Genomic DNA, 27,432 nt, shown 5'->3' on the forward strand with positions numbered 1-27,432 from the left:
TTAAGATGAATATATAAATTTATTTGAACACGAAGAGGGGGTCTTTCATTACAAATATTAAGTACAAGTTGTATAGAGTAAAAGTTCATAAAGATCAAAATTTATGATTATTTACTTAATTCTAAACATTTAATCCTTGGTACCACGTTGGTTTGGATTTACTTTTTCAGTTCCCATTTTTTCTTTGTCGCTCACATCGTATTCTTTTTTTTCTAGTTTATCGACGTTTTGGTTTTCCGGATATGGGGTTTTCTGCAGACGCCTTACCATATCCTCCAAACTCTCACCATCTGCCTGATTGTTTTGTTTTTGTTTCTGCTCTTTGTTGTTCGCGGCCTTGGCGCGTATTTCAGCATTCAACACCATGCTTGCAGGTTTCGTACGCGGTTGCTTCGGAATAGCGCCTTGTTTCCCAGCAATTTGGCTAGGTATTGTAGTAACCGTAACGTGATCCGTCAACTCCTCCGACACAATACTAGAACATGCGACATTATTGAGTGTAGGCAAGACTGAGGCTACCGCTGTTGTCTCCAAGCCTGCCGCGGACTCATCTTCGGGATCGGCCACCTTATCTGTGGTGGTAGCCGGTATTTCGTTATCAGCCGTTTCCATTGCAGTTGTCTGGCGATTTTGCGCACGCGCAGTTATGCGATTAATCATCTCTGTACCACGCGCCGATGTGCCAGCTAATTGATTTAGCAACTCTTTGCCCTCTTCCTCGAGTATGCGAAGACGTTCCATACGATTGGACGATATTTGCTCGATATTTCCTAAACGTTGTTCAATACTAACCTTCGGAGTGGCAGGTGGTAATGAAGTATTTACTGTTGCTACTTCCACCACCTTCGTAGGCACATCGGAGTGATGTTCATGCAATGCGTCCAACTTATTGCCTAATTGTTGTCCACGTTCATTGTTGCGCGAAAGTATCTTTAATAGTTCTTTGCTCTCATTCTCCAAACGCTGTAGACGCACCGAACGTCGTGCCGTGTAAGCTTCTTCGTTCTCTGTCAAGGGGTTCAGATTTATCCGTGATTCGGGCGCTTCCATTTCATTCGTGTCTGGAACCTGAGGTAACATATCGTCGATTTGTTTGTCTTCTTGTAAAATTTTGAGCTTAGGAAACAATAATTTTTCTTCAGTTTTGCTAGATTCTTCCTCCGTATTACTTTCGAAACTTCCCTCCCGACTGGGTCCACGTCGCAAACGATCCAAGGAACAACGCAGATAATGGCCACGATCGGATGTGCGTTTGATACGTGACAACAGCTGGCGGCTCTCTTCCTCCAAACGCCCTAATCGTTCTGAGCGCTTACGCGTATATTCTTCTTCTCTCGGTGTAAGAGTACCAGTAATAGGCACAGAACTGGCACGAGTCATGCGTTCAATACGTTTCTTTTTAAAGAAATCATTCAGTGGCACCACATATTGCACCGGTGCAATCTCATCCTGAAAACTCAGCAGCTGCACCTCTAACCGCTCGCGATTATCAGATGTCTTAAGTACTCGCTCAATCAACGTTTTACACTGCTCCTCCAGCCTTTGTATACGTTCGGCGCGTTCTCCTTGTGCGCCATCCGCAACATCAACAACATCAGTTGCCGCCTCCCCTTCCATTGCATCCCTTCTGCTGTGGTGTCTATTGTGTGCAACGATATTCTTTGGTATAGCGCCACGACTGGTTGCGGTTACACCTGTCAAATCGACTGCACCGATAAACTCACCATCACCTCCACTAGTGTTGTTATCTGCATCGCAGTATACGTCGACCACGCCATGATTGGCCTCACTGCTGTCACGCCAACCACATGTTGGTGGCGCACTATTCCAGCGTAATACTATCTCAGCGGTACCATCACCGGCACGCCCGGGCGAAGTGCTTTGCATGCGCTTTATCTTGCGCGAGTGCTCGAACATTTCTTTCAAACGTTTACGCCTACATGCTGCAGCCACTCCTCCAACCCCACCAGCACAGCCACCACCTCCACCTGCACTATTTGAAGTTGTCGTCTCCACGTCAGAGGTTAAATTTGTAGGCGCTGCTACTACCATATCCTCATCCGAAGCCTGACCTGAGTCACTGTAGCCGCTTTCGGCTGAATTGCTGGCATGCTCTAGTTTTCGCAATGCAAATTCGCGTCGTAAATCATTCCACTGCTCTTGACTCTCATCGTTTTTGGCACGTGCGGCCGCCCATTTGCGCCGACAGTACTCCAACTCGTCTTTCAGTTCCGTGAGTAAGCGCCGCTTTTGCTGTAATTGATACCGCAATATTTGTTCTTGTGTGTGCAGCTGACGATGTTGACGCTGCATTTTGCCAACTAAATGCCAAGTTTTTGTCAACTCCAAACTAACGGCACTTAAACGCTTCTCTTGCTCGTTCAATCGATATTCAAGATGGCAGTTTAAGGTTTTCAGGCGATTTGTTTCTTTGACTAAGGATTTTTTCTCCAATATCAGATCCTATCGTTGGCAAACAAAAAGTATAAAAAAATCGTTATTAAAAGGTTGGACATTTAAATATCAAGGTAAATAACTCTATATATTTCTTTATATATTTCAACTCAACTTATCAGAGTAATCAGACTACAGACACGCCTACTTCCCGTAAAACACCGTTTTGAATCCCTGGAGCTTATTTTGCTTAACAGTAAGTGATTAATTGGGTGCCCAATTTAGTGGTTATACCACCGAGATATTAACACTTAAAATCGCGTGAATTATTTAGATAAAAGGCGATGTGTTTCGTATACGTATCTAAAAGTTTATTATTGACATCCGTTATTATAAATAATATAAATGGTAATATTTTTTTATATTATAAATAATTAATTATAAAATAAAAGAGTTTGAAGTACAATTGCGCAGGATCGTTGAGAGTCGGGCCGGCGAAACGATGTCGATCGAATTAGCTGTCGAATTGTACAATAATACGAATGAAAATGATGTGGCGCTCAAGCCCGTTGGCGAAACGAATTGTGTTTTAGCGAATATCTAACTCGATTAGTTTTAGGTGATACAAACAACCGTTAGGTGAACAAAACTATTATACTCTGTAGCAACAGGTTGCGAGAGTATAATGATGTGGCGTCTTTTTTGTTAAGTTGGTGTGTCATCATGTACAGTGTTCTCAAATGTTGAGTGTGGTGTGATGCTTCGTATATGGTGAGAACCTGTGAGTGTTCTCAGGTGTGGTATGTTGCATTAGAGGGCGCCAGTTTTTACCGGAGGGTGGTGTGTTTAATTACTGAGGCTTAGCTCATTTAAACAGTAGGTAACTCTAAAACTAACGAAGGTATCAAAATAAATGTTAACATCGAAGCTACACGTAGTATGTATGTAGCACCTCAATTGGCCGAAACGGGAACCTTACTATTATTAGCCCCTACATATATCAGTAAATAATTATAAATGAAAAGAGAATAATTTTGTTTTTCGAAGAAATTTTGGTTTAGTGCAAAATTCTGTATACCTAATATAAGATAGTTGGCTCATATCAGTACGAAAATTCGGTACCAGTACTAATATGATAAATATTCCGATTTTGGTTAATATAATCTTATATCCTTCCTTTAAATATTTTATTTTTATACTAAACTACAAAAACAATCTTAGCCTAACTTAATAAAAATATTCCATTTGATCATCTCATACTGCTGTGGAAAATCGGGGACTGTCCACGCTCACCTTACTATAATGGTATTGCTTGAAACTGCTAACAAGACGATAATTCTCGAACAGATAATTCCATGACATTATTGCCGAAACCCGATTCCAAATTATCCAAATAGGCTAAATTCTTTTTCCTCAAACAGACTTTTATTTCGACCTTGAAACTTTGTTTAGGTAGCTACTAAGAAATATAAATTTACTTTGAATATCTAAATCCAACCGTGTTCTAAGTACATATGTATGATATATTTGGGCAATTCACAAGCTTTATATTATGTCTTATGTCGTATTTCAATAGTCTCAAAATATGACGCTTGTGAGCACCCCTTTATCGTTGTTTGTCATATTGTGTAAAATTTCTACACTTCACCCGCTGGTAGTGAAAAATTAAGAATACAAAAATGCCATGAGAAAGTGACAAAAATAATATCAAAGCTTCTTTTTGTGAAAACTTGCTTTATGTTGAAACCGCGGCGTTTTTGTTTACACTGCAATAAAATCATTTCCAACCACAGAAACAACAAAATATTTTTATATTTACTTTTCTTCAACTTAATATAACTGAAATTGATGAAATTTATTTAATTTATTAATTTTAGACACTTAAACGTCAACAATAAAAAAAGTAAACAGATACAGCTGATAGAAAAGCACTCTCAAAAAACATACCTAGCCCTGTTGTATTTGTCGTATTTCAATTTTGTATGGAAAACAGCAACAGTGTTGATATGACAGTCATAAAATATAAGACAATATGACGATAGGACACATATGACACCTTGTGAATACCCCAATTATTTCTTACTATCGTGCTCACGTTAAAAAAACTCCCTCTCTGCGTGTTTGATTAACTCACGGTTTATTTTCACATGTCATTTCATTAAATTTATGACCTGCTTTTTGCTACATTTGAAGTGATCTATTAAAAGTACGAAAGTTCTACTTAACAATTTCATCAAATTTTATAAAGTGCCTTTTTAGTATTCAACCGCATGTTATCGTTAATTCATTTCTGTGCTGTCGCAGCATGCGCGAAATGGACGAAAGTCTTTACGAGTAATGAAAAGAGAGCATTTGAATTTACTCAAGTCTGACAAAAATAATCAACCTGAAAAGTGCAGCTTTGAAGGGGGTCCATAAAACAGTTTAAGTGAAAAATGTTCAAAGTTAAGCGCAACACGTCGTTAAGTGCAACGGCCACTCTACACCGTTGCGCCACAACATTTACTAAGCGGAAGTGGCTGCTAACAAGCTTGATTGACGCGTCGTGCCCAAACTCATAAACGCACAGTCTAACACAAGACGTTTCGTACACAGCCAAAGTGTGACACGCGCATTACACTCACCTTTAACTTAATGTATGTCTTGCTGACGCTCAGTTCCGCCTTTAGTCCATTGGCAGTCTCAACGGATTTGTAGCAATCCTCGCTGGCGCCATGCTCCTCAAATTGCACCCGCTCTATTTTGTGGTGACTTAAGAGCTCCATTAGCACTTTCCAAACTTTCGGCAAGTTACCAATAATTTCTTGTGTCGTTGCAACTTTACTCATAATTTCTGGTTCATGGGTTTTCAATGCAGCAGTTGCCGTTACAGTGCTGTCTGTTGAGGCAGTGGCTGGTGGTAATTTCATCCGGTTGCCGGCAATTTTACGATGATGTTTTCTACCGCAGCTAGCGCCTGCAATGGCAGTGGCTGTGGCAACAGTAGTAGTAACATTTTCAGTCTTGCAGTTGGTATTGTTGTGATCGGCTGCCGCTGCAGCGTCCAGTTCCGCGGTGACAGCAGACGGCAGTTCTTCACTTTCGAAACTATGACGTGCACCACGGTCGGGTGTATCTCTATGCAGTTTGTTTTCTTCCTCATCAGCGCTGCTGTTAATAATTGACGTAGGCATTGGGCTACGACTGCCCTCAACGGATTTGCCAGTCATTCCCGCCTCTTCGACTAATTCGAATAATAATTTCGGCAACGTTGCACCATCGGTGCAATTTGCTTCCTTGGTTGCCATGTCGTTGAGCAAGCCGCGGTTCTCCTCCAACATCGTCGTCAATCGATCAATATCCAAGTTATTCTTGCCATTGAAGCCCATTACCATCTGGCTAAAGAGCTGCAAATGTAGAAAAGTGTGATTAATTGGTTGCAACAGCAAATACAAGCAGCTTAAGACAAGCGCCAGCGTATGTGTGCGATTTTAATCGAGTAATGTGTACGATGCTCCTGTTATCAAGCTGGCTGTGGGAATGTGTGCAGGCCTTTTGTAATTAAGGAAAAATATTTTCTCTTCATCATTTCCAATAGATTGCTACGAAATACAGGTTGGCACCGTTTATTTGAAACGAAACTTAAAATGAGTTTAAAAGCGGTAAATGAGTATAAAATTCCTTGTGATATTAGAAAATGAGTGGAGACACCAGTTTTTAACCCAAACAAAGTAAGAAATTACATTGTATCACTTGTATTTGGAATAAAATTTTCAAAAAATTAAATTACTATGTTAAAAGTGGAACCGACTTACATTTACTTCGATGTAAGTTTAATGTAGAATATCTAAACCAAAATTATTTTAAGCTTTGAGAGATATTTATCCCAGAGAAAGGTGACTAAAGCGTTGCTTGGTAAATGATTACATTCAGAAGATGGCTTCTGAATCTGATCAAAAAATGCCACCTGCCGATATGATTTTCACTTCACTCATTAAATTTCTATCTTTAACTCTGAATGCCCATTTTTAATCGAAAATCAATACCCACTGACAAAAAATTGAAATGAAGCTATAATACCCAGGTTCCTTATTTAATAGCAACTATATGTATAACTAAATCTGAAAACATAACTGGTCAACAGTTTGCATTGAACGGAAAATGTTTTACAAGTTCATTCTAGCCACTTTATTTGATGTATCAACCTTCAAGTGGATTTAAGGTACTTATAAAGAAAAAAGATATTTTATGGGAGAACGGTGGTTCCGTTATACAGACGAGCAGCTTCTTGGAGAGACTAGGACATGAGCAAAATTCCAGATTAATATTTCAAAAACGGAAGTTTCTGCACCATGAAAGATGTAACTGTAATTCTCTAAGTGTGATATCACGATCGGAAATATTCCACAAAACCTAAGTAATAGCTTGCTAGCGAAACACAAACAAAAGTCATCACTGAAGGGGCAAGCATTTTTTAAGCAATTCGGGGCAAATTTATTGATGTAACATATGTTAAAAAAAATTCCGTTCTAAACTATTTTTTTTATCTTAAAAAAAAATTCCGTTCTAAACTATTTTTTTTTTTAACATAACAGCAAGAGAGCTAAATTTTGGTATTGACGATTATTTTCTAGAATTACTTACTTTCTTAATTTTTACCAAATATTCAAAGAAATAAAAATAAACACCTAATAAATTTTAATTGTTACAAACACTTACGCACCCTCTATCCAAATATGATTTTAAGCAAATTCAATCAACTCAATGACTTTCAAGTGAAATTTCGACACTTGGAAATATTTTGCTGGAAATGCAGGAATATATCAACGCTTCCTGTCATTCCGGTTTACCAAAACTTTTTGATGAATGAAAACATGAGCACACTCACATACCATTTGTTTGCGTACATCCATACATACATATATGGTATTTAAACACACCCACATGCTGATGCACATTGTAATTGTGTGAGTGAAGACACAAAGAAAACAATTTCCAAGTTTACAATTGACTTGAAATCCGCTTACGAGCGTTTACCATATTCGCGCATAGTTATATACGCAAGCAGCTAAACACGCACACACATATATACGAGAAATTCTTCTACGCACCGTATTGACTGTACCCATTTCCTCTTTGAGTGCTTTCTTCTCGAATTTATGTTCATTGCATTCTTCGCGCAATGTTGCCAATTCTATATTTGCGCTTTCAATTTCCTTCATCAATGTTTGATTATGCTCTTCGAAGTTTTTCGTTCTGCAAATAGAGAGAAAAAAAAACAAGTTTCTTCAGAAATTTTGCTCAAATCATATAAGCTCATGGAATTTTTTGACAAGTTGAAATGTGTAAGGAGGAATTTGTGAATGTTTGCATTTTTCTTGCAATTAAATGGGAAAAATTTGCCAAATGTAAACATTTTACTTAAACGACAATTGAAAAGGGAAGTGTAAATGACAGATTATGTGTGCACACAGATTATCAGGTGATTCATATCGAGGCTCCCTACTTTTTTAAAGAAAGTAACACAGAAAATTCAAATTTAATTGGAAATGTTTATTACTGTTCAAAAGAACATTCTTTGGCATTTATTTTTTGAGGACTATCTCTTTTAAATGTTGACCGCGGCTACGTCTCAAATGGTCCATCCATTGAGTCCAATTTTCGATGACTTCAAGGCCTAAATCGAAGCGGGACTATCCGCATAGACTTTAGACTTTACATACACTCTCAGCTATAGCCGCTATATTTTCTTCACTGCGTGCTGGACACGGTCTCTTCGGTCGAATATTATCCAATAATGAATGCTGGGTCTCAAGATGGGTGTTGGTGTTGCGAGCAGTATGCTCAGTAGGCCGATTTTGCGAAGCGCGCGAAACACATTCTTTACCGAACGTGAGGCTTCGTAATAAAGTTGAACAATTGTTAAACGTTGTTTAAGCGTAAATCTTTCCGTGATGAAATTCCAAACAATACTAAACACAAATAACATAACAGCTTGACACGACTCATGCGTCATCTGTCAAAAAAGGCTAAAAAAAAGTACTTCTCTTTACTTGGAACACCCGTTATATAGTCTAAAACATTATATAGATAAAACATTTCACCACGATTTTAATGGCTATATTTATGCTATTGTATGCAGTGGCGTATTAACAGCCTTAGCCCCCCTAGGCCCCAGATCATGTAGAAAGTACCAGCCGCCCCTTTCTCAATACTGATCATATTGACTTGTAGACTATAAAATTAATTTATTTTATTTTATTATTATTGCAAACTTTTGTCAAAGTCGATTCCAAAATTTATTTAACTATAATAGCTGTTAGTTTATATTACTTTCTAAGGTTTCAAGGATAATTGCACATTTAATTTAAATATTTAAAATGGATTTTGGTTTTAATTATTTAAGTAGTATAACTACAAGTTAAATCTTATACAATATATGATGAGTGCTTCACTATCTTACACTATCTTCGCAATCCAATTTCCTTAAAAAATCTGCTTCTATGTTAAGCAAAGCAAGATCGTTCAATTTTTGCTTTGTCATTATCGTATTATGCGTAAATAATTTTTAACTCGTCATAAACAAGAACACGATTGTTCTCCAGAACAGTTACTGGCGGGAGTATACACACACATACGAAGAGCAATATCAACGTTTAGGTAAATGGTTTGAATACCTTCAGTTCATAACCATTTCAACAAACTAATACTTGTAGGATTGTTTCGATCTGCATTTTTTTTCACTGCAGTGAGTACGAAAATGCAGATATTCTTCTGAAAAATTGTCTTCTAAATCAGTATAATAAACCATTTGCAATCTTTTGGCCTTTTCCTAGGCTTTAGTTGCGCTTAGTTAGTAATAAAATTAAATTTATTGTGAAGTAACTTGCATCCCGTCGTTTTTTGAGTTCTTCTGACAAAGTATCAATTATTATTCGCGACCGTTTTTTTTGTTGCATTTCTTCACCTGTGTTAGTTTCGCCAGCTAGTAGTTTACGCTTTCGAATGCGTCGATAATCTCGTTCACATTACTGTACAAAGGACAGTTCTTTGGCTTCCTTTTCCAAATGATCAAATTTATCTCGTGTTTCGACAATAAAATGTATTAGTACCTTATACAGCTCGGTAACAATGGTAAAGTCAATTTCCACACTCTGAAGTTGTTTACTTGTGACGTTAATAGGATGGCCAATTTCAAACAAACTTCTTGCTTCGAATATAATGGCTCTCTTCTGTATGTGTCATTTTCGATAGAGACTAACTAATGAATATCATTCCACGATTCACGTAAACTTTTGCATGCGTCTGCACGAGCTGACCAACGAGTCGTTAATAGACTTTTGACAGTGAAATGGGCTTAAAGTAATTCCCAACTCTGAGTAGACGCTGCAAAGAAATTATAGAACTCTTGGAGTAGAGAAAAGAACGAACAAGCCAAAATTAAGCGAGTGTGCTGAAAAGGGAATAAATTTGGCAAGGGAAGATAATTCCTTTATTTTAGCTTGTAGGCCGTTATATAATATATGCCTGAAATGTTAGCTGCGTTGTCATAGGATTGCCCTGTTGATTCCGAATTCAGTTAAAGTTGAGGTAACAACATTTGTCATTTGTTGAGATTTATGGCCTGTGTTTAAAATGAGCTTGAGGAAACGTTCTACAGGTGAGCATTTTGGTAAAACATATCTGATTACATAAGTGAGCTGGTCTACGTGAGATATATTCGTCGTCGAGTCGATGATCAGAGAAATTCGCTTCTAATATTTCCATTACAATGGTTTTTAAAACCGAATGAATTCTTCGCATGTTGTTGAAGACAAATAACTCGTATGTCCTGAGCCGGAATTCCCATAACATGTAATGTTCTAAGGACATCAAATAATTTCCATTGTGAAATGAACTAAATTTCTCGTCGTGTCCTCTGAAAGGCAAACCACCTTGCATCACGCTTTTACTGAAGAATCTAAATTTAATATAATGAGTTGATGTGAAAACGTTAACCAGATGATTGCGATTCATGATTTTAGGGATATAAGATTTGGACCAAAGTCAAGACTAATTTCATTCCTAATCTCACACAATTTTAAGAAAACTTGTTTACTAAATTGCATTACAATACCACATATTTTGTCAGGTGCAAAGTCGGAAATTATTATACAGTCTATATTACGACAGGTCGATTAATTTTGGCATTGCTGAAGTATACATGAGATCATATTTTCAAGCAATTTTATAAATACATAACTCACACACTGAACGACATGTTTGCCATAAGGCTTGTTAGAATACCGAAAATTAATATCCGTATATAGTATCTGGGAGTTGGGGTTATTCGTAGATAAAGTTCACCTATTTTCCGCATTAAATTATTATAGTAAAATACCAATATGATACGTTGAATTATAATATATCTCATATTAGTCAGTTAATTTGCTAAGATATCTTACATATTGTCTGATATATATGGCATAAGGCCATCCGGAAGTTTGAAAATGTTATGTTAGGTAAATGAGAGATAGGGAAAGTATTGACCCGATTTTATCTATTTTTGACAATACAAAATATGCTCCCTGAGTTTCATCATCCGGATTGAAGGATTGAAAATATTTATCCTGTGCAAATTTAAGTGATATAGCTTTATTGATTTGGGAGATACTTTTTCAATATTTTCAAATGACACGTACCCCTCTTTAATTAGAATTGTTGTGCCAAATTTGAGTTCTATATCTTAATTTACGGCTTAGTTATAGCATTTTATACATTTTCAAATAATGGCATTTTGTGGGCGTGGCAGTGGTCTGATTGCGTCCATCTATGAACTTACTTTTTTGCCCAGGAACATGTGTACAAAGTTTCATCAAGTTATCTTAATTTTTTTTAAGTTACAGCTTGCACATACAGACGTACGTATGGACAAACAGTCATCCGGTAGTCAACTCGTCTCGTCATCCTCAGAATTTATATATACAAGTATACTATAACCCTATATCAATCTCAATTAGTGTTAGGTGATACAAACAGCCGTTAGATGAACAAAACTATTATAAGCTGTAGTAACATGTTTTAAGAGTATAATAATTATAAACATAAATCTATATACATATATAAGAGAAAGTCGTGCTAATTACAATATTTATAACTCAAGAACGGGTAAAGCGATTTGCCTGAAAATAGGTGGGGAGGTAGCTTAGATCTAGCGGACGGGCATAGGATACTTTTGTCTATTATGTCATATAAATTTAAATTAAAAAAATATATTTCAAATCATAAGCATATGTTCAAAGCGCAATATGTAGCATAAAAAATAGCGAAATAGCTGCAGTTTTGAGAAAAAGTTCAATCGTAATTTGAGATTGGTGCATAATAGTTCACAAATATTCTCGAAGCATTGCACAGAACAATGCAAGATTTAAACGGTGAAATTACTACTGTCTGGTAGTTTCCGACAGATCGGTCATTTTTTGTTAAGCCAATGAGATTAATGAAAATTAAAACAATCGTTGTTTTGGTGAAGTGTTGAAACGATTGACCATAAATATGAACGTACAATTGCAAATTGATTCACCAGCACAAATTAGAATATTCCGAATACGCAATGCATAAAACTGCCAGACAATTTCTGCACTTCTGTTCACGACAAAAAGATATTAATTGAGAGTATTTCTTGGAAATAAAAATTAATAACTTGGATCATAACGGCCACAAATGGAGATGTTGATGATATTAATTTCCAGATACAATAGTTGTTGCCAGGCGATCTGACATATAATATATAAAATCAATCGCTGATGTCAGAGAACGTATATTGTAATATAATATACTGTCTGATGTTGGAACAAACCTGATTTTTCAATGTAAATATTATCATTTTTTGACAGCGAATTAATAAATATCAAAAGGCATAATATACAGTAGCTTCTGCAGTAAGTATTTACTATGAATATTGAGCAACTGTATGATATATGTATGTAACTATATTCAAAATATGTTTAAAATTGTGAAGTTAAGTTATTCTCATAGAAAATTTCACTATAAAACAGAAATGTATTTATAATATATAATATATATATATAAAAATAGAAAATTACAAAATATAGAAAACATTCAGACAAATATATATACATATATATGTTTTTATGTAAAAATAATTTATGAAAGTGTGATTACAAATTGATTTACAACGGTTTTAAAAGACATGGAAATTAAAAATATATTTATAATTGGTGCTTACACCTTCTCGCTTACACTACTTTGATTAAGCTTCTCCTCTATTTAGGAGTATGCGCCTTGAAACTGTTCCCCAAATGGAGCGACCTACAGGTTTTAATCCATCTCCGAACCGTTAATGGACTTTTTAAGAAAGTTTTTAAATTAAATGCATTTGCTGGAAAATTCATTCCACTGGAAACATTTGTATATTCACTGAGAGCTGAATTGCAGAATTGAAAATGTATACAAATTTTATAAAAGTAACATATTTTAACTGATTTGTGTACACAAGAAATATATATTTTTGGAGTAAAAAAAAAAATTTTCTAGATGTTTCCCACTCCCATGGTCTGAATCAGTGGTTTATTCGCAAACCTGTAGCTCGAAAGAACTTTGTATTTGAATAAAAACAACAAATATGTAGAACCGATATGTGAGAGCACTTAAATTTGGAAAACAAAATAAAAGTCGGTCCTTTTTCTAATAACAGTGTGTCTTTGTGCCTAATATAAGTAAAATCGGGTGAAAACTTGTCCTAGCCCCCATATAACTAAGCACAGAATTTTCAAACATCCGGTATTTTAATGAAATTCAGGAAGCATTTTATTCTGAAAATTGAATTTTGTATTGCCGAAAAATATATACATATACCTCACATAAGATTTTCAAACTTCCGGTTGGCCTTATGACATATATAATATATCAGTCAATATGTAACATCTTATCAAAATTAACTGATTAATATTGGTTATACTATAATTCAACATTTAATTTTAGGTATAGTTTAATGCCGAAAATATTTGAATTTAGTCCAGGAATTACCCCAACTTCCAAATACTACACACATATATTAATTCTAACAAACCTTATGCCGAACATGTCGTTCAGTGTGAGAGTTATATACTTATAAAAATGCTTGAAAATATGATCAAAAATCAACAATTATTAACTCGATCAACCCAACCCTTTCTCTGTCTGTGCAATACTTTAATACAATTTAGTGAACATGTTTTCTTAAAAACTCTGAGAATATGAATGAAATTGGTCTTGACTTTGGTTCAAACCTTACATCCCTAAAATCACGAGTTGCAATCAGCTGGTTAACGTTTTCACATCAACTCATTATATTCAATTTAGATTCTTCAGTTGAGTTTATATCCCATATGTATATCTAATTTGAAGATGATTTTAATACATACAATTTTGGCTGATGGGAAGTAAAATATAGTAATAAAGCTAAGTGAGTCTATGACCTAAAATATAACTTAATAAAATACTAAGTTTGATTGCAACATTTTTTAATAAAAGGTGTCCTAACGGCTGAAGGCATTTTCCCTGCTTTGATCCTTGCAAATTGGAAGAGAATAAAATGTTTGAACTTAGCCTTTCCCTACTTGATTTTTGTTATGTTTGTATAATAATGTCAAGCAAATAGCAGCGAGTAGAAATGCGCCACAAGCATATTAAATCACCAATGCGTTCACATACGAGTTCACACACCAGTATGTTTATAAACCAAATAGCAAACAACAACAAAAAGTAAAAGGAAAGTACAAAACATTGCCTGTTACCGCAAGGCTAAAGCACACAGAAAATTTCCTAGTAGGCTACGCAGTCGAGCAAACTGAAATACGAATAGAAGCATATTCTTTTAAATTTGTGCACATGCATATTTAATATGGGGAAGGAACATATGAGCGCATATGTTGACGAATAAAGTTGAGCAACATTCGCACTTTTATGTTGTGAGCAGAAATTTGCGAAACAAAAACTTTGCCTACGCTGTGCTCCCTACGCTGGAACTAGTGTTGCCGTACTGTGCTTGTAATTTGGGAATCACCAAACTTTGCCTATTGACGTGTGACAACTAAGTGCCGTGAAGGCGTAGGGAACAGTGGAACATTATGGTGAATGCAATTGAGGTGAATATTTTAATTTTTGTATTTAAAAATATATATAAAAAGGGAGTCATTCGCCTGAGTTTTTATACAGATCTGATAAAATTAATAATTATTATATATTAGTCTATAACTATATTCGTGTGGCTTTTTTCAAAATTTAAACGTTTATTAAAAAAAATGCACTAAAGTGTTATTCAAGGTATTTGGCTTACTATAACGATTAGGGACTCCATCCCAAAAGCACTTGATACTCTGTTCTGATGAGAACCGTATTCCAATGAGGGTGTTCTGCATGGACAAAATCAAATAATGGTCAGAAGGGGCATGCATGGTCTGGGCTAGTAAGCGGGTGAGACGAACCTTCCCAGCCGCTGTTTTCCAAATAGTTTTTAACCGGTCTTACAACATGAAGCCGAGCGTTGTCATAATGGAAAATTATTTCCTCGTGTCTAATGCAAATTCTGGGCGTTTTTCGGCAATCGCTTGTCCATAACACAACACGCTCTTTTGATCTTACCAAACACAAAGCATTCAAACAAAAAACTTTTTTTCACGCACAAAGTGCGACATATTCAGGTTGTTGTTGTTGTTGCTTGCGCTTACATATACTGAAAAAGAGGCACAAGGACAGTAGCTTTCCAACGCATATTCGAAATATTGGAACAAAATAAAAACACAGGCAATAAAAGTTTGAATTATATTGACTGATCAATTAAATCTAACACCCACATTTAGATACCTGGACTTAATATTGCTGTAAATTAAAAGTTCATAAAAACATTTTTTTAACAAATGTCGTGTTATTAATTAGAATCGTCCCAATGTTCGCTCTGAAAGTTTAAACACAGCGAAAAATAATAGCTCTATACAGCATATGTAAGTCAGCTAGTCTGCCAGTCAAGTTTTTGCACAGCAAATACAATATGCACATTTTTTATTTTTCTATTTGCGAGTACATTTTTCGCTTTGCCACATGGAACTAATAAAAAATTTGTAATTTTTGGGTTTGTTTATGTTAGTCTGTTGTATTTAGATTTTTGCTTTTGTTTCTGTTTTCATTTCATAATTTTCTCACATACGAAAGCAAAAATGAAAGAACAAAAGTTTTTCTTCTCCCTTTTGAGGTAACAACAACATTTGGTAAGAGCACGTGCTCATATATGTATGTATGTATATATAGGCGCATACACTATTCCCTACAAGAAACTGCCCTACTGACAGTCAAATGAACAGTAAAATTACTGTCAATGTTTACGATTTTCCCAAAAGCAAATTCTGTATAAGTACGTCGAAAGGAGACAGCATACAGTTTCCATAGAAGTTTCGAGAAGTTGTGAAATACTTATGTAGCTGTTATTTCGTGCGATAAACCAAAAGTATTGCGTGCTTCTGTGCAATAACAATTTTTGTTTTATTAAAAATAAATAAATAAAGAAGGAGTTTTCAAATATAATATACGTAAACTATTATTAAGTTTCAAATAAAATTATATTTTTAGTTAAATTTCATTTTTATTTAGGCATTTTTAAATTCCAACATATATATGAACTGGAGAAATACGTACACCTGAGCTTTTGAAAGGAGCAAGCATGAAATTAATTGAAATTTTCGTTTCATAATTTATTATTTAATTATATTTTTATCCGTTTTAGTCATAACTTAAAATGTTCAGCTATGATGGATTTATGGTCAGCGATGACTCAGAAAAAGACATGAGAGTTAGCAGTAAAGATATATAGTAAATCAATTCCGAATACCCATGTGTTAAAGAGAGATGAAAACTCACACACATGCGTTTGTTTATATCAGTTTTTGCAAAAGACTCTTAAGAAAATGATAGAAACTTTGTTCTGCGCGCTGACAAAATTTTTTCAGCTATTCACTCACTTCACTGTTCTTGTAGGGTTGTATACAAAATATCACTGTTCTTGTTGGTGTGTATGAGTATGCGATACATTTACTAGGATGATCAAATACTCCTATTGTAGTTATGAATTTCGAAAATCAAAAAAATTGAAGAACTTAAAGTAATTAAATTTGTTTGCTGCTATTCGTCCTAGAGCAGCGCTCTCTAGTTTAACCGTTATGGAGATAGTCAATTTACATACCGTTTAACCAGATTTAAAAAAGTTTAAGTATTTTTTTCGAAATCGAAATGTTTTTATTAGAACTATTTCAATTTTTACCTAAATCAATGCATTTTTTACTTTTTTAAGCTTAACTGGAATAATTTAATTTTTTTATTGCCCATATAAAATATGAGAACATAATTTAGGTTATATAAATATTAATATTTCTAGTATATTTGATATATAAGTAATTTTATGAGACAAAAAGATCAGCTCGGCTAATTAAGCATGAATCTAAGCACCCTTATTATAAGTTAGGGCATTCATCAGGAAAATGTATAAGTTCGAAGTGCCCAGTGACGCCTCCCTTTTTATAGTTCCGAACTCCAAAGAAGTATATAGTAAACCATTCTCACCGAAACGAGTATTTATTAAGTTCATAATACAAGTAAGTACCATAAATTAGCTATATCAGCTGTCACAAGAAAAGTGTATAGTCGAGAGTCTTACATATACGAGATTGGAGTTGGCTTCTTACCTATGAAGTTGTGAACCCCATTTTCAATTTTGTTGATTTCTGTTTTCCGAAAATGAATGGATTTGGTATTATTATCACAGTCATGTCATAATTATGTCATTATTGCAGTCAGTTATCATAAATCTCATAGTTTTATAAGCGGCAATATAAACTTCTATACTTTCTAACGATATACAAGTATGTACACTTTAAAAAAGCTAATGCTATATTTTAACTTCAAGGAATAACACTTATATACAATACCTATGCGACTAAATATTGTTAACGCATTGAATCAGTTCTTTTCTTATGCGCTGTGTTCAATGTCAATCAAACACTCAAGATGGTTGTTATTTTATTTTTGTGTGTCATATTATGATATTTTTGGAGACTAATTTACAATCTAAAAGCAAAAAATTAAGCTTTGCAACCAAGTTCGTATTAAATGTCACAGATGTGAATGAAATTTTATTGTTGTCAATTAAATATTACTTGTATTAAGTTTGTCATAAACGTTTTAGGTTATTTCTCGCATGTTAAAGATTTTTATTAAAAAAATGTTCAAAAAGTAGATGCGAGCCTGTTGGTGTACCGCGTGATCTGCTAAATAAATTTCTTGTCAGAATATGGTTTTAGAAATGTTTCGGCCTCAGCTCCCCTAATTGGATAGATTTTTGTTCGAATATTTTATTTCATCTGATTTATAGGATACCCTAATATGAAGACAGATAAACCAAGCTTGTCAGTTTCAGTTCCAAAAACATGTTATAGAGGTTTACTTGCATACTCGTATATAAAAAATTGTAGCAACGAAAAGTATGGTACCGTTTTTAATGCGCTTCGACGAGAAATAGACCTTTTATTTTCCCTTCAAGCAGTTAGTTTTTATTCCTACACCATATTATATTTTAGTATTTCCATATGTTATTTAACTTGTCTGCATAAACCGTACCAATCTTCAATAATTTAATTTTTCTAAATTTAAATTTTTCTATGAAATTATCTGAGCTATCCTACATTTTCCTACTGGTTTATTCCTATGTATAAGCTTATTTACAGAAATACATGCACACACCCATACATTTTTCGTGAACACGCTGCTGTCGACATCAATTAAAATTAACTACATATTTTCAACACAAAATGTGGATTTTATTCAAGGGCTTGTGGTTTGTTTTGTTAGTGGCTTATTGTTAGTTATTTTGCAATTGCGAAAACGTGCCTATCTCGCAAAAACAAAAAAACAACAAATATTATTAATTACAAAAAATTGTACAAATTAGTTTCAGCTTAAACTCTTATGAAAAGATTTGTTGTATTGCATATTTTATTAATTTTTATATAAATCAAAACATAGACATCTCATTTGAGTATACCGCCACGTTTTAATTAAGTGACATATATGGTATATACATCTGAGCCGTTTATTTTGAAAGTTGTTTAAATCCATTTTTAGAAAAAAATTTAGTTAATGATACAATAATCATCATATAGGATGATCTTTTTTTTATAAACAATATAAATTTAGTATCATTATAATCGCTATGATTCGGGGCACTTGAAATAAGCTAGTTAACGAAGTGCAAAATTCTTTATTTTGAAGCTGCAAGAAATAATTTTAATATGAATGTCTTATGTTACAAAATTACGAAAAAGGTATTATTGCACAGCACAGCAATAAAATTTACTACGAAGCAGTAAAACGTATAAAGTGAAAAAATTATAAATTTGTGTTTCTTCGGTAATATAATATGAAATTTCTAGTATTCTTTAACAGTGCAATAATATTTGTGTTTATTAATTATAATTTAAGTAGCTTCTTAAGTTTTACGTATAATCTTTAATATGTATGACAAAGGTTACACTGGAATAACCTCAGATAGTGACACAGGTAACAAAAAAGAATTAACTTATTAATTGTTTATAATTAAAATAGCTAATAGTACTATAAAGAGAAGAAGAATCATAGAAAATTATTTTTCATCAGATGATGATGATGGAGTTCCATGTGATTTCAGCGCAAAATTTTTAAATACATGTTTTTCTTAAATAAAACAAGAAACAACGTTATCTTCGGTTGCACCGAAGCTATAATACCCTTCACAAATACAAAGGTTCCTTACAAGAACTTGATTCCGATCTAATTTCACGAAGATACCTCGTCAAATGAAAGATTTTTCCATACAAGCACTTTATTCCCACTTTATTCAGCTAATATGGCAGCTATATGCTATAGTCATCTGATATATACAATTTCTTCGGAGATTACATGGTTACCTTTAATAACTTAATTTCATAATACCTCATCAAATGAAAGAGTTTTCCATACAAACACTTTATTCCGATTGTTCAGTTTGTATGGCAGATATATGCTATAGTGATCCGATATTGGCCGCTCCGACTAATGAGCAGCTTCTTAGTGAGAGAAGGATTGGTGTAAAATACGATAGCTTAAAAACTGAGGGACTAGTTTGTATATATACAGACAGACGGACCGACAGACGGACATGGCTAAATCAACTCATTTCATCAAGCTGATCATTTATGTATATATGCTATAGGGTCTCCGACGCTTCCTTCTGGGTGTTACAAACTTCGTGGGAAACTTAATATACCCTGTTCAGGGTATAACAAGTTTCCGATACAAACACTTGCTTCCGATTGTTCAGTATGTATGGCAGCTATATGCTATAGTGGTCCGACATCGGCCATTCCGCATTGGTGTAAAATTTCAGATCGATATCTCAAAAATATATACAGACAAACACTTCATTCCGATTTTTCAGTTTGTATGGCAGCTATATGCTATAGTGGTCCGATATCGGCCGTTCTGACAAATGAGCAGCTTCTTGGTAAGAAAAAGACTTGTTCAAAATTTCAGATCGATATCTCAAAAACTGAGGGACTAGTTCGCGTATATACAGACGGACATGGCTAAATCAACTCAGCTCGTCACGGTGATTATTTATATTAGGTCAAGTAAAAAGTTCGTTCGGTTTTTATCTAAGAGATGGCGTTATTGTCCATAGTATTAGTGTTACGTGTCGCATCATGTCATACGACTAAACGTGTTTATTCGCGCTAAAAGTTTGTCTTTGACAGTTTTTCGATTGATTTACTCAGTTCGTTGTGAGCGCTCGTCAAAGATGGACACCAACAAAGAGAAAATTCGCTATATTTTACAATTTTTCCTCGATCAAAGCGAAAAAGCAGCCAAAGCGGCTGAAAACATTAATTTAGTTTATGGGCCCGATACTGTAAACGAACGTGTAGCACAAAAGTGATTTGCTAAATTCCGTTCCGGTAATTTCGATGTCAAAGATGCACCACGCGTGGAAAACCACATCATGGAAAAAGTGGAAACAGACCGCCACGTGAGCACTTATTTAATTGTTGAGGAACTAAAGATAAGCCAGAAAACCGTTTGGAACCATTTGCATAACCTTGGATTCAAAAAGGAGCTCGATGTTAGGGTGTCACACGAACTAACGCAAAAAACATGATGGACCGAATTTCCATCTGCAAATCGCTGCAGAATCGTATCAAAATCGACCCGTTTCTGAAGCGGATTGTGACTGGCGATGAAAAATGGGTCACTTATGACAGATGGTGGCCAAGACTTGATTGACGGCCAGGAAGGTTTTGCTGTGTGTTTGGTGGGTTGGGCAAGGAATCATCTACTGCGAGCTGCAACCCCTATGGCCAAACGCTCAATTCGGCCCTCTACTGCCAACAACTGGACCGCTTGAAGGCAGCCCTCATCCAGAAGAGGCCATCTTTGATCAACAGAGACCGAATTGTGTTCCATCAGGACAACGCCAGGCCACACACGTCTTTGGTGGCTCGCCAGAAGCTCCTGGAGCTCGGATGGGAGGTTCTAATGCACCCACCTTATAATCCGGACCTGGCACCAAGTGATTACCATCTTTTCCTGTCCATGGCGAACGCGCTTAATGGTGAGAAGTTGGCCTCAAGAGAGGCCTGTGAAAATTGGCTCGCCGAGTTTTTTGGCAATAGGGACGCAGTCTTCTACGAGAGGGGTATAATGAAGTTTATAGATATGGTCTCCGCCGTTTCCTTCTGCGTGTTACAAACTTCGTGGCAAACTTAATATACCCTGTTCAGGGTATAATATAACTATTTAGAGGAATCACTATGTATATGTACATTTTTGGATAATTTGTTCAATATTATTGTGAAACTAAAGTATTTTCTTTACTGTTGGAATTATATAAACGTAGTGGAGTAACTTTAAGTGAAAAAATTAACTTATAATAATATTAAACAAAGAACTCAAAATAGGAAGCTAAGAAGTTACCTAAAATTACTATTACGGGAACTATTACATTAGACATTCAACTAAATATTTTTCAAAGACAAATAAATGTGTTCTCTGAAAGTATGATTGCAAAATTGTAATTTTTGAAGTTTTCACTGATTTGAATAATTACCAGCAAATTTTAATGATGTTCAAAACTAACTATAAGTGGCACTAATAAATTTTGGTTGAGCTTTTCTCATTTGTGGAGCGCCTCTTTATATTATCCAAAGGCTTTCTCACGAATATCTTGGTGATGGGCCGCTTAATACGTTTACATACAATTTTATTTTCAATGTAATTTTTTTGGTAATACTAAATTTCAAAGCTTTGCATCAAACCATCGCTCTCTCTCTCTAAGAATTCGTCAGGCGGAAGCAAATGCAGTAGTTTACCGGAAAGGATTATTTTCGTACAAATTTGTTGCCATTTTGTCTGCTCTAAGGACAAACCAAGGTTGAAAGAAATTTAGTTTTTGACAATTTAGGATCGTCATTTTTTAAAGGGCTTTGACAAAAAAATACATAAGTGACGTAATAATCAAAATGCGGGATGCTTGTTTACAATTACAATGAAAGATTGACAGTTCCTTTCGTTTATCACGTTGCATGCTGAAAACTTGTCCCTATCGTTCTTAGGCCAAAACAATTTTCTTTGAAATATATAAATTTTTTTCAACAGACTTTCTGTTAAGAATGATTAAAGAAACAAGGAACTACTGGCTCACCATTTACACCTTCAGGTAATTATTAAAGTACTAAGCATTCCAGTAGCCAATATTCAAACTTAAGAAATGGCATATAAAAACACACAAGTTTCATAAAAAAATGCACACTCATAAATTTAAAACCGATATTTTGCGTTTAAAATTTGATGGACCATAGAAATACAAATATATTGTGATAAAAATCAACTGAGTATAAAGTATGTATAAACTATAAATCAGTTACAATTTATACTCATATATTTCAATTAACATGATATAAGTATTCATATTAGAATATAAAACAAGCGTCATCATTCAAAATATATTCTGTGTATGTAGGTATATACAAAGTGTCGCATTAACTGTATATACCTAATTATAGGAAAATATTATATGTAAATAAAATTCAGTGCAAGATTTCATTATTTAATTTTTCCTTTTTAAAGACACAAGTTTTAATGTATGCGTATCATTATTTTATGTTTTTCTTTTAAACTTACTTTTGCTGTTCCGCAGCCAACTCATCTCTTTTTATCGAAATTAATCTCTGCAAATTCTCTTGCTCTGCCAATGCGATACGCTGCCGTTCCTCGTACAACTGACGCAGTTGTCGTATATTGCCCAATTGCCGTTCGTATTCTTGTCTCAAATTGCTCGACATGATTTTCAATTCACGTTCTCCGAATGCCGTTTCAATTTCGTCTAATTTAGATTTAAGCTGAAAATGGAAACAAAAATAATTTCAATTAACTCTTGTATTATATGTTATAAATTTTAAAATTATTTTTTTTTTGGAAATGATTTGCTAAATTTTACTCCAAATCTTATATTTTCACTAGAATGAAGTACTGATGATATCTGTTGATCATTTACAAAAATGTTGCATTAAATGTCGCTGTAGGCTTCTTATTATCGTATTTTGATATAATAATTTTGAATTGGCGAATGGAACAACAAATGATATAAATCACACAGACTCTCTTAATCAAGGAGATACAGAACGTCAGAACAGTTATATCACTTTAATGAGGTATATGGTACTCTCTAGAACTTAATTATATATGTATACTTGTATATTGTAATTTAATTTTTTAATCCATTCACGGGAAAATTATTTAACAGAAAAGTAGAGCTTAAATTCAGTCGCCAAAGAAGAGGCGAATCGAAGACGGTTCATTAGAGAATCCATGAACTGATTTTCAATATCAAAACTGATAGAAGGGAAATGTTACTATAAATGCTTTCATCATACTTATAAGAACTGTCCCAAATTTTCTTAATTTGTTGTTAGAAAAATTAATATATTTAATAATATTTGAGGTAAAATAATCATACCCAAAGGAATCAGAACGAAGTAGCTAACGTAGCTGATTTGTACTGGCTGAAGCGTGTTTTTAGACAGAAAATAATTTCGAATATTTGAAACAAGATGACGTAGCGTTAACGCAATTATTTATTTTTGAAAATGAAAGCGTGCGAACGTAATGCCGCAGATGTTTTGGGACAAAACGCGCATGTATGCCACTTTGTAATTCAATGACAAGGTCATTGTACAAGTCCCAAGCAATTTATAAGAAAAACATTTATTTTGCGCAGATGATGAGTAAACTATCAAGCGTTTGGTGAGTAATACTTGTATTAAGATATTTTATTATTTTTAAAACGCGCACAATAAATTACAAAATTACATGTGTTACACGGGGTATAAGTGATATTATCTTAGGAAGCAATTACTTGTTGACTTTACTCTATTGTTAACAATTTCCTATTCGGCACCTCTCCGAATAATAAAGCGTTTTAATAAAACAAAATGTATGTAAAGGCAACAACATAGTTATTTAGTCGAATTTAGTACAATAGAGTATATATTGTAGATACTTGTACTCTTTATGTGGAATAATCACTTACTACTTCATTATACATACTAATCTGCTTAATGTATTTATACAAGTTGTTTACTCGATTCAAAAATTAGCAAATCCAAGTCTGCTATAGAAGAACTTTTTTTAAATAAAAAAATATTTTTTATATTCCTTAAGTGATGGCAATAGTAAATTCATATATACTTATCGAAAAATTATCCACAAAAAATGACAATCATCAACGTCATCTATGCACTTGAAATGTACATTTAAAAAAAAATATTTTATTAAAAAAATGTTTGAAATACCAATAAGCATACAAAATATATATTATATATATACATATTGTTATGTAAAACGATTTTCAAGGAAGAAATATGGGTAAAATGGTATAACAATAGTTTTAAAAATGGATTTTTAAAACATAAAACTTTCCAATTTATTGAGATCAATATTTTAATCAACAAACAGTTCCATCGATTTTGCAAATTGTCTTTCACAGACACATTGACTTAAATTTATATATGTATATGTATGTAGGACGCTCGAAAGTTATTTAAATTTAGTTCCAATATACAAAGCTCCACAGAAAAAGCATCGATCACTTAGGGACCTTAGATGCATCTTAGTGGCTGTTATTTTGGCATTCTTTAGCTGATCCTGTAAAAAAGAAGAATTAACAATTTAAGATAATACCGAAGATGATTTACCACCCACATTCAAAAAAATAAATATTGTTAAACTTACTTGGTAAATTGAGTATGAGCAAGTCGCAACAAAATGAAATAATATTAGGTAATCCTTAAAGTTCAAATCTCTTTTTCTGATTGGGAATCACCACAAGACATAAGAAACAACTAAAAAGCGATTATTGTTATTCAATTCTACGCTAGTATTGTCATCAGAACCTACATGCAGCACCATTCAAAACAATGAAAAGGGATGGTTTCATGATTTGAATATACAAATATCCAATTTTTGAAAATAAAATTTTTTCGTGATTCGACTACAATGTTTAGAAATCACTTAAATTATTTGCTAAGTGCAAAAGGTAAACGTTAACTCAACCTCTGTCCAAAAAAAATGTTGATACAACTGTGAATACTTTATGGCGAATGATCTCTACTGTAAATCTGGAAAATTAATATACATACAATACCAATCCTTATCGCCCTAAATTCTATGCGCGATTTTTCTTCATTTCTACAATTAAAATTTGTTCATAAAAGCCATCAACTTAAACAGCTTAAAACTTATAGAAGGAGCTCTGCCAAACATCTTGCAATGTTGTCAACTCTCATCACGGCGCGACGAAACTAGGCAAACAAATAACTTCCCCCATCTAGTTACTAAAAATATATCATTCTTTCTCTTCCTCTGAACAGAGATAAATTATCTGGGTTTGAAAAATCTAAAATATGGCAATATCCACAACATCGGTTTAACGCTGCGAATCGTTATCCGGACAAAGAAAAAAAGAAACTGACTCCACATATTCTAATTCTTCTAACAAAACTCGACGGGGAAAAGAGAGGAGTTCAGCATACAATTTGTTCCAAGATTTAATAGGCAATAAGGTATAACTGAAAAAATATAGAGCCCGAGCTGCGTTGAATAGAATTAGTCGCCGAGTTCGTAAAACATACAACAAATTTTATTGCGCAAATTGCATACTCACCTGTACACACTGTTCCTCTTTTACATTGAGCATCTGCTTGCAACAGGCAATAACTTCCTTCAATGTGCCGACTTGTTTTTGTACAACACCCATTTCCGTGCGCAGTGACAGATTCTCCGCATTAGCCATTTGGAGTGCCAGCTGTGCGTTAGCTAACTCAATATTGGCATGACGTCCTCGACTTTGTGGATCCTCATCATCAGAGTCGGGTTCAGCACTAGTGGCACCACCAATAGCACCCTCTTCATCGGCCGTCAACACTTCCACATCAGTGCTGGACAGCTCGACGGCATTATTCCGTCGTAAACGACGTGTTAACTCCTGCTCCTCAGCCAATTGTCGACGCAATGTGGCAATCTCATCGCGTAAATCTTGCACAGCCGTTTGACGAGCTAACCGCTTAATGCGCAATTCCTCCTTGAATTCTTCAAGAGTTTGCTCACGTGCGGCTGCTTGGCTGAGTGCGACTGGGTTATGTGAGTCGGGTAAACGATAAGTTGCGTCGTTATTTTCTACCTTTACAATGTCAGACTGTGTTTTCTCGGCCAACTGCTTGTTAAGGCTTGTAGCCACAACAATACTTTCGGCAATCGCATTATCAGCACTACCATCACTGGTACTTGTATTGTTCGCCAACAATGTCACGTTAACAATTTCGCCGCTCTTCAAAGATGAGATAAAATCTGATGACAATTCATTGCTGTTGTTGTTATTGTTGTTGGTATTTTCACTTTCACTATTCGACGCCGAGTTAATATTTGGCACGAGGTCTAAAATCAAATCACCATTCTCCACTTCCCACCACCAAGCGTCTTCGTCGTGGGGCTGCGCTTGTGCCGCCGTTATTGAAGATTGATTGACGAATGTTGTAATGCCCCCATATTCCTGTTGTTGTTGTGTGGGCTCTTCTCTTTGTTCATCCATCTCGTACGAGGGAGATCTTATGCGCTCGTCGCAAGTATTCTATCTTTGGTGGGTGAAGGCTCTATTATTATTGCGTATGTGTGATTGAATATGTAACTCTTTGGGGTATGCGGTTGCGACCGGCGTTTAAAATGTACCGTTTGTTTGTGTGGACGTCTTCCTACTGCAAAACGTTGTGCCAGTTCGACGACCAAGACAAGAATTTTCGTCTTTCAAGACAAAAGACCGACTGAGTGGCCCGTGTGTTTGGCTTCGGTAATGGGTTACCATACAACTATTTATGTTTCGAGAAATTGCGAACTTTACCGTTGCGTCCTATCCTTCCTTGTATCCTCAACTGCGTTTTAATTTTTATAATTTGTATTTATATACATATATTCTATATAGATATATATATATATAAATCCGTTTTTTAGGAAGATCAGGATTTACACTGACTGATTGAATTCGTAAATCACTTTAAAACATCAACACTAACCAATATATGTACTTTGAGGCATATATGTACGTATGTAGAGCAAATTTTCACAGTTCAACTTTTCTTATTTCTTTGTACATTCCATACATAATATATTTATAATTCAAGAACACATTAAATATATCTTATCACAAAAGTTTATATACATATGTATTTACATATATGTATAACACTTAATAACACATATTCTGCTTTATTTCATAATTTCTGCATTCCAAATTATTTTCGAATATTTCACAATTATTTCCATAGGTTTTTCACACCATTAGAACTTTACAGTTAATTATTTAACTCAGTTCTTTCTCTAAAATTTCCAGTTATTATGAAAGCATGTGAAAGAAAACTTGTATTAAGTGCAACTTATCGGCAACAGTTCTCTTGAAAAACTGACAGCGCGTGC

General features: G+C 34.5%; 1 protein-coding gene and 1 long non-coding RNA gene across 3 annotated transcripts; both read right to left on the reverse strand.

The window, feature by feature from the left end:
- Positions 1-27,432, reverse strand: LOC106619709 (uncharacterized). Of its 2 annotated transcripts, XM_014237940.3 has the most exons (5): positions 25,631-27,432; positions 22,591-22,808; positions 7,485-7,629; positions 5,019-5,780; positions 1-2,463 (listed from the first exon to the last, which is right to left on the reverse strand). In XM_014237940.3, exons 1-5 carry the CDS (start codon positions 26,552-26,554, stop codon positions 130-132), a joined length of 4,383 nt encoding a protein of 1,460 aa, XP_014093415.2. In that variant the 5' UTR covers positions 26,555-27,432; the 3' UTR covers positions 1-129. The 2 variants fall into 2 exon arrangements, with proteins under 2 accessions (XP_014093415.2, XP_036231496.2); XM_036375603.2 differs by lacking the exon at positions 5,019-5,780 and having other exon boundaries at positions 25,631-27,431.
- Positions 24,363-25,623, reverse strand: LOC138855962 (uncharacterized). Its single transcript, XR_011395099.1, has 2 exons — positions 24,700-25,623; positions 24,363-24,612 (listed from the first exon to the last, which is right to left on the reverse strand). It is a non-coding gene; the product is annotated as an uncharacterized lncRNA (long non-coding RNA).

This window comes from Bactrocera oleae, chromosome 3, assembly GCF_042242935.1.
Source record: "Bactrocera oleae isolate idBacOlea1 chromosome 3, idBacOlea1, whole genome shotgun sequence".
Taxonomy (NCBI): Eukaryota; Metazoa; Arthropoda; class Insecta; order Diptera; family Tephritidae; genus Bactrocera; species Bactrocera oleae.